The sequence below is a fragment of the Oncorhynchus nerka genome, linkage group LG6 (genome assembly GCF_034236695.1).
Source record: "Oncorhynchus nerka isolate Pitt River linkage group LG6, Oner_Uvic_2.0, whole genome shotgun sequence".
In the NCBI taxonomy this organism is placed as follows: Eukaryota; Metazoa; Chordata; class Actinopteri; order Salmoniformes; family Salmonidae; genus Oncorhynchus; species Oncorhynchus nerka.
Window position 1 is genome coordinate 91,174,502 of NC_088401.1, and position 12,500 is coordinate 91,187,001.

The following is a 12,500-nucleotide window of genomic DNA, read 5'->3' on the forward strand; positions in this document are numbered from 1 at the left end:
GAGGGAGATGGGGCCTCCGAGGAGGACAGCCGATGCTCCAGTCGCACAAAGACCACACCCCTCAGGAAGTCACCGGAGGGGAAAAACAAGATGTCCGTCTCTCAGGAGAACATCGACTCAGAAGGCGAGCAGAAGAGCCCCAGCAAGCTGAAGAGGAGAACCAAGGGCAGCTCCGAGAAAGAACGGGGGAACGCTGAGGAGAAGGAGCGGAAAGAGAGCAAGGCCTCCTCCATGGTAACCTCTGACCCTTCTAAACAGGACGTGGACTCAGATTCTGATGAGGTTCCAGACATCCTGGTCCAGACTGCAGCGGCAGAACACAGCTCGGACGAGGATGGTAACCAGGGCAACAAGCGCGTCAAGAAGTGCCTCTTCAAAGTGAGCAAGAAAGAGGAGGAGGAGCAGGTGGGAGAGGAGGAGGAGCAGGTGGGAGAGGAGGAGGAGCAGGTGGGAGAGGAGGAGGAGCAGGTGGGAGAGGAGCAGGAGCAGGTGGGAGAGGAGGAGGAGGAGAAGGTGGGAGAGGAGGAGGAGGAGCAGGTGGGAGAGGAGGAGGAGGAGCAGGTGGGAGAGGAGGAGGAGGAGCAGGTGGGAGAGGAGGAGGAGCAGGTGGGAGAGGAGGATGGAGAGAATGACAAGGAGAAGACGGACAAGAAGCCGGCGGCCAAACGCAAACTGAAAGCCGACGACTCCGACAACTCAGAGTCTGACTCCGATGAAGACGCAAAGAAGAAAAAGAAGTCCTCCACGGCTTCTGACAAGAAGACATCCAAGAAGAAGCAGAAGGTCTCGGACGGCTCCTCCAACTCGGACCTGGAGAAGGAGATGAAGGGACTCAGCAAACTGGCGACGGGGAAACGGAGGAGCAGCCGTGTGAAGAAGGAAAGAGAGGAGAAGGAGAACAAGGGCGGAGATCGGAGGCGGTCGTACGAACTGAAACGCAAAGCCAGAAGTAGAGGAGCCAAGCAGCAAGATTCATCGTCTGATGACGAGGAGGAGGAGGAGGAGGAGGGAGGAGGGTCTGGTGAGGAGAGTGGAGACCAGCAGAAGATTAAACCCATCGTGGAGGAGACGGTGGTAGCAGGGAGGGAAACCTTCCACCAGTCCTCAGGTCAGTAGATGTTGTTTGGGTTAGTCAGGTCAGTAGAGATGCTGTTTGGGTTAGTCAGGTCAGTAGATGCTGTTTGGGTTAGTCAGGTCAGTAGAGATGCTGTTTGGGTTAGTCAGGTCAGTAGATGCTGTTTGGGTTAGTCAGGTCAGTAGATGCTGTTTGGGTTAGTCAGGTCAGTAGAGATGTTGTTTGGCTTAGTCAGGTCAGTAGAGATGCTGTTTGGGTTAGTCAGGTCAGTAGATGCTGTTTGGGTTAGGGTTAGTCGGGTCAGTAGAGATGCTGTTTGGGTTGGGATTAGTCGGGTCAGTAGAGATGCTGTTGGGGTTAGTCAGGTCAGTAGATGTTAGGATTAGTCAGGTCAGTAGAGATGCTGTTTGGGTTGGGTTTAGTCGGGTCAGTAGAGATGCTGTTTGGGTTGGGGTTAGTCAGGTCAGTAGAGATGCTGTTTGGGTTAGTCGGGTCAGTAGAGATGCTGTTTGGGTTGGGGTTAGTCAGGTCAGTAGAGATGCTGTTTGGGTTAGGGTTAGTCAGGTCAGTAGAGATGCTGTTTGGGTTGGGGTTAGTCGGGTCAGGAGATGTTAGGATTAGTCAGGTCAGTAGAGATGCTGTTTGGGTTAGTCAGGTCAGTAGAGATGCTGTTTGGGTTAGTCGGGTCAGTAGAGATGCTGTTTGGGTTAGTCGGGTCAGTAGAGATGCTGTTTGGGTTAGTCGGGTCAGTAGAGATGCTGTTTGGATTAGTCGGGTCAGTAGAGATGCTGTTTGGGTTAGGGTTAGTCGGGTCAGTAGAGATGCTGTTGGGATTAGTCGGGTCAGGAGATGTTGTTTGGGTTGGGATTAGTCAGGTCAGTAGAGATGCTGTTTGGGTTAGGATTAGTCAGGTCAGTAGAGATGATGTTTGGGTTGGGGTTAGTCAGGTCAGTAGAGATGCTGTTTGGGTTGGGGTTAGTCAGGTCAGTAGAGATGCTGTTTGGGTTAGGGTTAGTCGGGTCAGTAGAGATGCTGTTTGGGTTAGGGTTAGTCGGGTCAGTAGAGATGCTGTTGGGATTAGTCGGGTCAGGAGATGTTGTTTGGGTTGGGGTTAGTCAGGTCAGTAGAGATGCTGTTTGGGTTAGGGTTAGTCGGGTCAGTAGAGATGCTGTTGGGATTAGTCGGGTCAGGAGATGTTGTTTGGGTTGGGATTAGTCAGGTCAGTAGAGATGCTGTTTGGGTTGGGATTAGTCAGGTCAGTAGAGATGCTGTTTGGGTTGGGGTTAGTCAGGTCAGTAGAGATGCAGTTTGGGTTGGGATTAGTCAGGTCAGTAGAGATGCTGTTTGGATTAGTCGGGTCAGTAGAGATGCTGTTTGGATTAGTCGGGTCAGTAGAGATGTTTGGGTTAGTCGGGTCAGTAGAGATGCTGTTTGGGTTAGTCGGGTCAGTAGATGCTGTTTCTGAAAGCGGTATTTTGGGCTGTCTGTTTCTACAAGGCAAGACGGTTCACTCTTGTAAACACAACTTCACATAAATGCCACTGATGTAACCCCTGACCTCTACACTGTCTTCCTCAAGTATATAGAGTAGCCAGCCTGGCTATTTGTTAGCAGAAGGAGCTCTGTTGGTGTCCTCTGGTAGTTTCTAATGCCTTGGTTCCATCTGAATACACAGCGAAATGATGGAATAATCCTAGAGGGAATCCCTCCTGTAGGTTAACTCCAACCCTGTTACTAGAGATACCCTCCTGTAGGTTAACTCCAACCCTGTTCCTGGAGAGAAACCCTCCTGTAGGTTTATACTCCAACCCTGTTACTAGAGATACCCTCCTGTAGGTTTATACTCCAACCCTGTTCCTGGAGAGAAACCCTCCTGTAGGTTTATACTCCAACCCTGTTACTAGAGAATCACTCCTGTAGGTTTATACTCCAACCCTGTTACTAGAGATACCCTCCTGTAGGTTTATACTCCAACCCTGTTACTAGAGAATCACTCCTGTAGGTTTATACTCCAACCCTGTTACTAGAGATACCCTCCTGTAGGTTTATACTCCAACCCTGTTACTGGAGAGAGACCCTCCTGTAGGTTTATACTCCAACCCTGTTCCTGGAGAGACCCTCCTGTAGGTTTATACTCCAACCCTGTTCCTGGAGAATCACTCCTGTAGGTTTATACTCCAACCCTGTTACTAGAGATACCCTCCTGTAGGTTAACTCCAACCCTGTTACTAGAGATACCCTCCTGTAGGTTTATACTCCAACCCTGTTCCTGGAGAATCACTCCTGTAGGTTTATACTCCAACCCTGTTACTAGAGATACCCTCCTGTAGGTTTATACTCCAACCCTGTTACTGGAGAGAGACCCTCCTGTAGGTTTATACTCCAACCCTGTTCCTGGAGAGACCCTCCTGTAGGTTTACACTCCAACCCTGTTCCTGGAGAGACCCTCCTGTAGGTTAACTCCAACCCTGTTCCTGGAGAGAGACCCTCCTGTAGGTTTATACTCCAACCCTGTTACTGGAGAGAGACCCTCCTGTAGGTTTATACTCCAACCCTGTTCCTGGAGAGACCCTCCTGTAGGTTTATACTCCAACCCTGTTCCTGGAGAGGTACTGTCCTGTAGGTTTATACTCCAACCCTGTTCCTGGAGAGGTACTGTCCTGTAGGTTTACACTCCAACCCTGTTACTAGAGAGAGACCCTCCTGTAGGTTTATACTCCAACCCTGTTCCTGGAGAGGTACTGTCCTGTAGGTTTATACTCCAACCCTGTTCCTGGATAGATACCCTCCTGTAGGTTTACACTCCAACCCTGTTCCTGGAGAGACCCTCCTGTAGGTTTATACTCCAACCCTGTTCCTGGAGAGATATCCTCCTGTAGGTTTACACTCCAACCCTGTTACTAGAGAGAGACCCTCCTGTAGGTTTATACTCCAACCCTGTTCCTGGAGAGATACCCTCCTGTAGGTTTACACTCCAACCCTGTTCCTGGAGAGAGACCCTCCTGTAGGTTTATACTCCAACCCTGTTCCTGGAGAGGTACTGTCCTGTAGGTTTACACTCCAACCCTGTTACTAGAGAGAGACCCTCCTGTAGGTTTATACTCCAACCCTGTTCCTGGAGAGGTACTGTCCTGTAGGTTTATACTCCAACCCTGTTCCTGGATAGATACCCTCCTGTAGGTTTACACTCCAACCCTGTTCCTGGAGAGACCCTCCTGTAGGTTTATACTCCAACCCTGTTCCTGGAGAGAGACCCTCCTGTAGGTTTATACTCCAACCCTGTTCCTGGAGAGAGATACCCCCCAGGGTTGGAGTGTAAACCTACAGGAGGGTATCTCCAGGAACAGGGCTGGAGTATAAACCTACAGGAGGGTACTTCTCCAGGACAGTAACTCTCTAGAACAGGGTTTAGAAAGACAATACTTTACAATTTAAATGACTGAAAATGTCTGAATTCAGGGTATTGTTAGTTGTTTTGGATAATTTATAGGTTTTGGGACTATATGAATCAAATGTTTTTACATCAGCTGATATCAAAGTGTTGTATTAAAACCAGCCTAAAACCCCAAACTGCAAGTAATGCAGGTGTAGAAGGACTATTTTCAAAGGAATTCTTTGTTATTTAACCAGGCAAGTCTCTTAAGAATAAATTCTTATTTACAATGACGGTCTAACAAAAGGCAAACGGCCTCCTGTGGGGCCTGGGATTAAAAATACAATATAAATATAGGACAAAACACACATCACAACAAGAGATACAACACTACATAAAGAGAGACACCACAACACTACATAAAGAGAGACACCACAACACTACATATAGAGAGACACCACAACACTACATAAAGAGAGACACCACAACACTACATAGAGAGAGACACCACAACACTACATAAAGAGAGACACCACAACACTACATAAAGAGAGACACCACTACATAAAGAGAGACACCACAACACTACATAAAGAGAGACACCACAACACTACATAAAGAGAGACACCACAACACTACATAAAGAGGGACACCACAACACTACATAAAGAGAGACACCACAACACTACATAAAGAGAGACACCACAACACTACATAAAGAGAGACACCACAACACTACATAAAGAGAGACACCACAACACTACATAAAGAGAGACACCACAACACTACATAAAGAGAGACACCACAACACTACATAAAGAGAGACACCACAACACTACATAAAGAGAGACACCACAACACTACATAAAGAGAGACACTACAACACTACATAAAGAGAGACACTACAACACTACATAAAGAGACAACACAACACTACATAGAGAGAGAGACACCACAACACTACATAGAGAGAGAGACACCACAACACTACATAAAGAGAGACACTACAACACTACATAAAGAGAGACCTAACACTACATAGAGACACCACAACACTACATAAAGAGACAACACTACACTACATAGAGAGAGACAACACTACATAAAGAGAGACACCACAACACTACATAGAGAGGGACACCACAACACTACATAAAGAGAGACACCACAACACTACATAGAGAGAGACACCACAACACTACATAAAGAGAGACAACACTACATAAAGAGAGACACCACAACACTACATAGAGAGGGACACCACAACACTACATAAAGAGACACCACAACACTACATAAAGAGAGACAACACTACATATAGAGAGACACCACAACACTACATAAAGAGAGACACCACAACACTACATAAAGAGAGACACCACAACACTACATAAAGAGAGACACCACAACACTACATAAAGAGAGACACCACAACACTACATAAAGAGAGACACCACAACACTACATAAAGAGAGACCTAAGACAACACTACATAAAGAGAGACACCACAACACTACATAAAGAGAGACACCACAACACTACATAAAGAGGGACACCACAACACTACATAAAGAGAGAGACCACAACACTACATAAAGAGAGACACCACAACACTACATAAAGAGAGACCTAAGACAACACTACATAAAGAGAGACACCACAACACTACATAAAGAGAGACACCACAACACTACATAAAGAGAGACACCACTACATAGAGACACCACAACACTACATAGAGAGAGACACCACAACACTACATAAAGAGAGACACCACAACACTACATAAAGAGAGACACTACTACACTACATAAAGAGAGACACCACAACACTACACTACATAAAGAGAGACACCACAACACTACATAAAGAGAGACACTACAACACTACATAAAGAGAGACACCACAACACTACATATAGAGAGACACCACAACACTACATAAAGAGAGACCTAAGACAACACTACATAAAGAGAGACACCACAACACTACATATAGAGAGACACCACAACACTACATAAAGAGAGACACTACAACACTACATAAAGAGAGACACCACAACACTACATATAGAGAGACACCACAACACTACATAAAGAGAGACCCCACAACACTATATAAAGGGAGACACTACAACACTACATAAAGAGAGACACCACAACACTACATAAAGAGAGACACCACAACACTACATAAAGAGAGACACCACAACACTACATAAAGAGAGACACCACAACACTACATAAAGAGAGACACCACAACACTACATAAAGAGAGACACCACAACACTACATAAAGAGAGACACCACAACACTACATAAAGAGAGACACTACTACACTACATAAAGAGAGACACTACTACACTACATAAAGAGAGACAACACTACACTACATAAAGAGAGACACCACAACACTACATAAAGAGAGACACCACAACACTACATAAAGAGACACCACAACACTACATAAAGAGAGACACTACTACACTACATAAAGAGAGACAACACTACACTACATAAAGAGAGACACCACAACACTACATAAAGAGAGACAACACAACACTACATAAAGAGAGACCAAAGACAACACTACATAAAGAGAGAGACACCACAACACTACATAAAGAGAGACACCACAACACTACATAAAGAGAGACCAAAGACAACACTACATACAGAGAGACAACACAACACAACAAGGCAGCAACACAAGAAGGCAGCAACACAAGAAGGCAGCAACACAAGAAGGCAGCAACACAAGAAGGCAGCAACACAAGAAGGCAGCAACACAAGAAGGCAGCAACACAAGAAGGCAACAACACAAGAAGGCAACAACACAAGAAGGCAACAACGCAACAGGGCAACAACGCAACAGGGCAACATCGCAACAGGGCAACATCGCAACAGGGCAACAACGCAACAGGGCAACAACGCAACAGGGCAACATCGCAACAGGGCAACAGGGCAACATCGCAACAGGGCAACATCGCAACAGGGCAACATCGCAACAGGGCAACATCGCAACAGGGCAACATCGCAACAGGGCAACATCGCAACAGGGCAACATCGCAACAGGGCAACAACGCAACAGGGCAACATCGCAACAGGGCAACATCGCAACAGGGCAACATCGCAACAGGGCAACATCGCAACAGGGCAACATCGCAACAGGGCAACATCGCAACATCGCAACAGGGCAACAGGGCAACAGGGCAACAACGCAACAGGGCAACAACGCAACAGGGCAACAGCGCAACAGGGCAACAGGGCAACAGCACAACAGGGCAACAGCACAACAGCGCAACAGCACAACAGGGCAACAACACAACAGGGCAACAACACAAAGGGCAAGAAGGTCGAGACCTTCGTGGACCTTTAACAGAATGTGACTGGCAGAACGGGTGTTGTATGTGGAGGATGAGGGCTGCAGTAGATATCTCAGATAGGGGGGAGTGAACAGGTGTTGTATGTGGAGGATGAGGGCTGCAGTAGATATCTCAGATAGGGGGGAGTGAACAGGTGTTGTATGTGGAGGATGAGGGTATGTGGAGGATGAGGTATCCCAGATAGGGGGAGTGAACAGGTGTTGTATGTGGAGGATGAGGGCTGCAGTAGATATCCCAGATAGGGGGGAGTGAACAGGTGTTGTATGTGGAGGATGAGGGCTGCAGTAGATATCTCAGATAGGGGGGAGTGAACAGGTGTTGTATGTGGAGGATGAGGGCTGCAGTAGATATCCCAGATAGGGGGGAGTGAACAGGTGTTGTATGTGGAGGATGAGGGCTGCAGTAGATATCCCAGATAGGGGGAGTGAACAGGTGTTGTATGTGGAGGATGAGGGCTGCAGTAGATATCTCAGATAGGGGGAGTGAACAGGTGTTGTATGTGGAGGATGAGGGCTGCAGTAGAGGTATCTCAGATAGGGGGAGTGAACTGGTGTTGTATGTGGAGGATGAGGGCTGCAGTAGGTATCTCAGATAGGGGAGTGAACAGGTGTTGTATGTGGAGGATGAGGGCTGTAGATATCTGTGGAGTGAGGATGAGGGCTGCAGTAGATATCTCAGATAGGGGAGTGAACAGGTGGTGTGAGGGCTGTAGATATCTCAGATGGAGGATGAGGGCTGCAGTAGATATCTCAGATAGGGGGAGTGAACAGGTGTTGTATGTGGAGGATGAGGGCTGCAGTAGGTATCTCAGATAGGGGGGAGTGAACAGGTGTTGTATGTGGAGGATGAGGGCTGCAGTAGGTATCTCAGATAGGGGGGAGTGAACGGGTGTTGTATGTGGAGGATGAGGGCTGCAGTAGGTATCTCAGATAGGGGGGAGTGAACGGGTGTTGTATGTGGAGGATGAGGGCTGCAGTAGGTATCTCAGATAGGGGGGAGTGAACAGGTGTTGTATGTGGAGGATGAGGGCTGCAGTAGGTATCTCAGATAGGGGGAGTGAACAGGTGTTGTATGTGGAGGATGAGGGCTGCAGTAGGTATCTCAGATAGGGGGGAGTGAACGGGTGTTGTATGTGGAGGATGAGGGCTGCAGTAGATATCTCAGATAGGGGGAGTGAGGCCTAAGAGGGTTTTATAAATAAGCATCAACCAGTGGGTCTTGTGACAGATATACAGAGATGACCAGTTTACAGAGGAGTATAGAGTGCAGTGATGTGTCCTATACCAGTTTACAGAGGAGTATAGAGTGCAGTGATGTGTCCTATAAGGAGCATTGGTGCCAAATCTGATGGCAGAATGGTAAAGAACATCTATCCGCTCCAGAGCACCCTTACCTGCCGATCTATAAATTACGTCTCCGTAATCTAGCCTGGGTAGGATGGTCATCTGAATCGGGGTTAGTTTGGCAGCTGGGGTGAAAGAGGAGCGATTACGATAGAGGAAACTAAAGTCTAGATTTAACTTTAGCCTGCAGATTTGATATGTGCTGAGAGAAGGACAGTGGACCGTCTAGCCATACTCCCAAGTACTTGCATGAGGTGACTACCTCCAGCTCTAAACCCTCAGAGGTAGTAATCACACCTGTGGGGAGAGGGGCATTCTTACCAAACCACATGACCTTTGTTTTGGAGGTGTTCAGAACCGGGTTAAAGGAAAGCTTGTTGGACACGGAGAAAGTTTAGTTGTAAAGTAAGAGAACATTAAGCCTTTTCTCCTGAAATGGAAGTCTAATTTACAGTTTTACTGCAAAGCTTAATTACCAATGATTTATTTTCTTAAAACTGGAATATTCGGTAAATAGCCCACACTATCTTGAATAAATAAAATAAAGGTCAAATAAAAAGAGAAGAAATGTCTTCGGTGTTTATATTATTATATTATATTGTTCTGATTTGACATATCCTACATTTTAATGTGAAATTATCATTAGGTAGGATCCTATGAAATTTAATTTGTTCTTTCGCAAATTCCGTATGTTTAGTTTTTCCAGGTTTCAGCCTCTAACCCTGGTCTCTGTGGAAAACACAGCCTCTAACCCTGGTCACAGCCTCTAACCCTGGTCTCTGTGGAAAACACAGCCTCTAACCCTGGTCACAGCCTCTAACCCTGGTCTCTGTGGAAAACACAGCCTCTAACCCTGGTCTCTGTGGAAAACACAGTCTCTAACCCTGGTCTTTGTGGAAAACAGTCTCTAACCCCTGGTCTCTGTGGAAAACACAGCCTCTAACCTTGGTCTCTGTGGAAAACACAGCCTCTAACCCTGGTCACAGGCTCTAACCCTGGTCTCTGTGGAAAACACAGCCTCTAACCCTGGTCTCTGTGGAAAACACAGTCTCTAACCCTGGTCTCTGTGGAAAACAGTCTCTAACCCCTGGTCTCTGTGGAAAACACAGCCTCTAACCCTGGTCTCTGTAGAAAACACAGCCTCTAACCCTGGTCTCTGTGGAAAACAGTCTCTAACCCTGGTCTTTGTGGAAAACACAGCCTCTAACCCTGGTCTCTGTGGAAAACACAGCCTCTAACCCTGGTCTCTGTGGAAAACAGTCTCTAACCCCTGGTCTCTGTGGAAAACACAGCCTCTAACCCTGGCCTCTGTAGAAAACACAGCCTCTAACCCTGGTCTTTGTGGAAAACAGTCTCTAACCCTGGTCTTTGTGGAAAACACAGCCTCTAACCCTGGTCTTTGTGGAAAACAGTCTCTAACCCTGGTCTTTGTGGAAAACAGTCTCTAACCCTGGGTCTCTGTGGAAAACACAGCCTCTAACCCTGGTCTTTGTGGAAAACACAGTCTCTAACCCTGGTCTTTGTGGAAAACACAGCCTCTAACCCTGGTCTTTGTGGAAAACACAGCCTCTAACCCTGGTCTTTGTGGAAAACACAGTCTCTAACCCTGGTCTTTGTGGAAAACACAGCCTCTAACCCTGGTCTTTGTGGAAAACACAGCCTCTAACCCTGGTCTTTGTGGAAAACACAGCCTCTAACCCTGGTCTCTGTGGAAAACACAGCCTCTAACCCTGGTCTCTGTGGAAAACACAGCCTCTAACCCTGGTCTCTGTGGAAAACACAGCCTCTACCCCCGGTCTCTGTGGAAAACACAGCCTCTAACCCCGGTCTCTGTGGAAAACAGTCTCTAACCCTGGTCTCTGTGGAAAACACAGCCTCTAACCCTGGTCTCTGTGGAAAACACAGCCTCTAACCCTGGTCTCTGTGGAAAACACAGCCTCTAACCCTGGTCTCTGTGGAAAACACAGCCTCTACCCCCGGTCTCTGTGGAAAACACAGCCTCTAACCCCGGTCTCTGTGGAAAACACAGCCTCTAACCCTGGTCTCTGTGGAAAACACAGCCTCTACCCCCTGGTCTCTGTGGAAAACACAGCCTCTAACCCCGGTCTCTGTGGAAAACAGTCTCTAACCCCTGGTCTTCTCTGTGTCTGTAGGAGAAGAAGGTAACCATGACGATTCTCAGATGGCTGTTGATGATGACGATGATGATCCAGAAAACAGGTCTAAAAAATATTTTCATAAACACAAACCAAATATGTCCTCAAACCGCATGCTTCTCAACCAGCTAGTCGACATTCCTTTTCTTATTTCCTTTCCTTGTGTCCTTTCTTTCCTCAATAGGATTGCCAAGAAGATGCTGCTGGCCCAGATCAAGGCCAACTACTCTTCAGGAGCAGAGGAGAGCTCTGACGAGGACGGAGAAGAGAAGGAACAGAGGAAGGAGGAGGAGGAGGAGGATGAGGAAGGTGGGTTATGTTCAGGTTGTTGATACGTTAGTGATTCTGCAGTGCTTCATTCCACCACTAGTGTTTCACGGCACCAGATGTAGAAACCATAAATAACTGCTTGTGTTCCCCTAAGCAGATGATGGTGAGGAGGAAGAGGAGGAGGAAGGGGACTCTGGCTCTGACATGGATGTGAAGAAGAGTGGGGGGCGTCGCCACCGGCTGCTCCGCCACAAACTGACGCTGAGCGAGGGAGAGTCAGGAGAGGAGAAAGAGAAACCAGCCAGCAAGGGGAAGAAGGAGACCAAGAGGACCAGGCGGAAAGGTATGGGGGTTGTCAGTGTGGCTGTCTGGCGCTCTGTCTGGCGCTCTGTCTGGCCGACTGTCTAAGCTTGTGTCAACACCTATGGAACAGAATGAATGTCCTACTCTGCAAACTGCTATGACTGTTTTCACTCAGCTTTACCTTCCTCCCACCCCACCTCTCTCTCGCCCCCTCTCTCTCTCTCTCGCCCCCTCCTCTCTCGCCCCCTCTCTCTCTCTCGCTCGCCCCCCTCTCTCTCTCTCTCTCGCCCTTCCCCCTCTCTCTCTCTCGCCCCCTCTCTCTCTCTCTCGCCCCCCTCTCTCTCTCTCTCGCCCCCTCTCTCTCTCTCTCGCCCCCTCTCTCTCTCTCTCTCTCGCCCCCTCTCTCTAACCCCCTCTCTCTCTCGCCCCCTCTCTCTCCCCCCTCTCTCTCGCCCCCTCTCTCTCTCTCTCTCTCGCCCCCTCTCTCTCTCTCTCGCCCCCTCTCTCTCTCTCTCTCGCCCCCTCTCTCTCTCTCTCGCCCCCTCTCTCTCTCTCTCTCGCCCCCTCTCTCTCTCTCTCTCGCCCCCTCTCTCTC

The 12,500-nt window shown here is 48.0% G+C and overlaps 1 protein-coding gene across 1 annotated transcript in view; it reads left to right on the forward strand.

The window, feature by feature from the left end:
* The window catches only part of atrx (ATRX chromatin remodeler), a 111,194-nt gene that overhangs the window by 39,216 nt on the left and 59,478 nt on the right, over nt 1-12,500 (forward strand). The window contains 4 exon segments of the mRNA XM_065020010.1: nt 1-1,108; nt 11,330-11,396; nt 11,517-11,641; nt 11,760-11,945. The exon segment at nt 1-1,108 is cut by the window's left edge and continues 467 nt beyond it. Of these exon segments, the coding sequence (XP_064876082.1) occupies nt 1-1,108; nt 11,330-11,396; nt 11,517-11,641; nt 11,760-11,945 (1,486 nt within the window).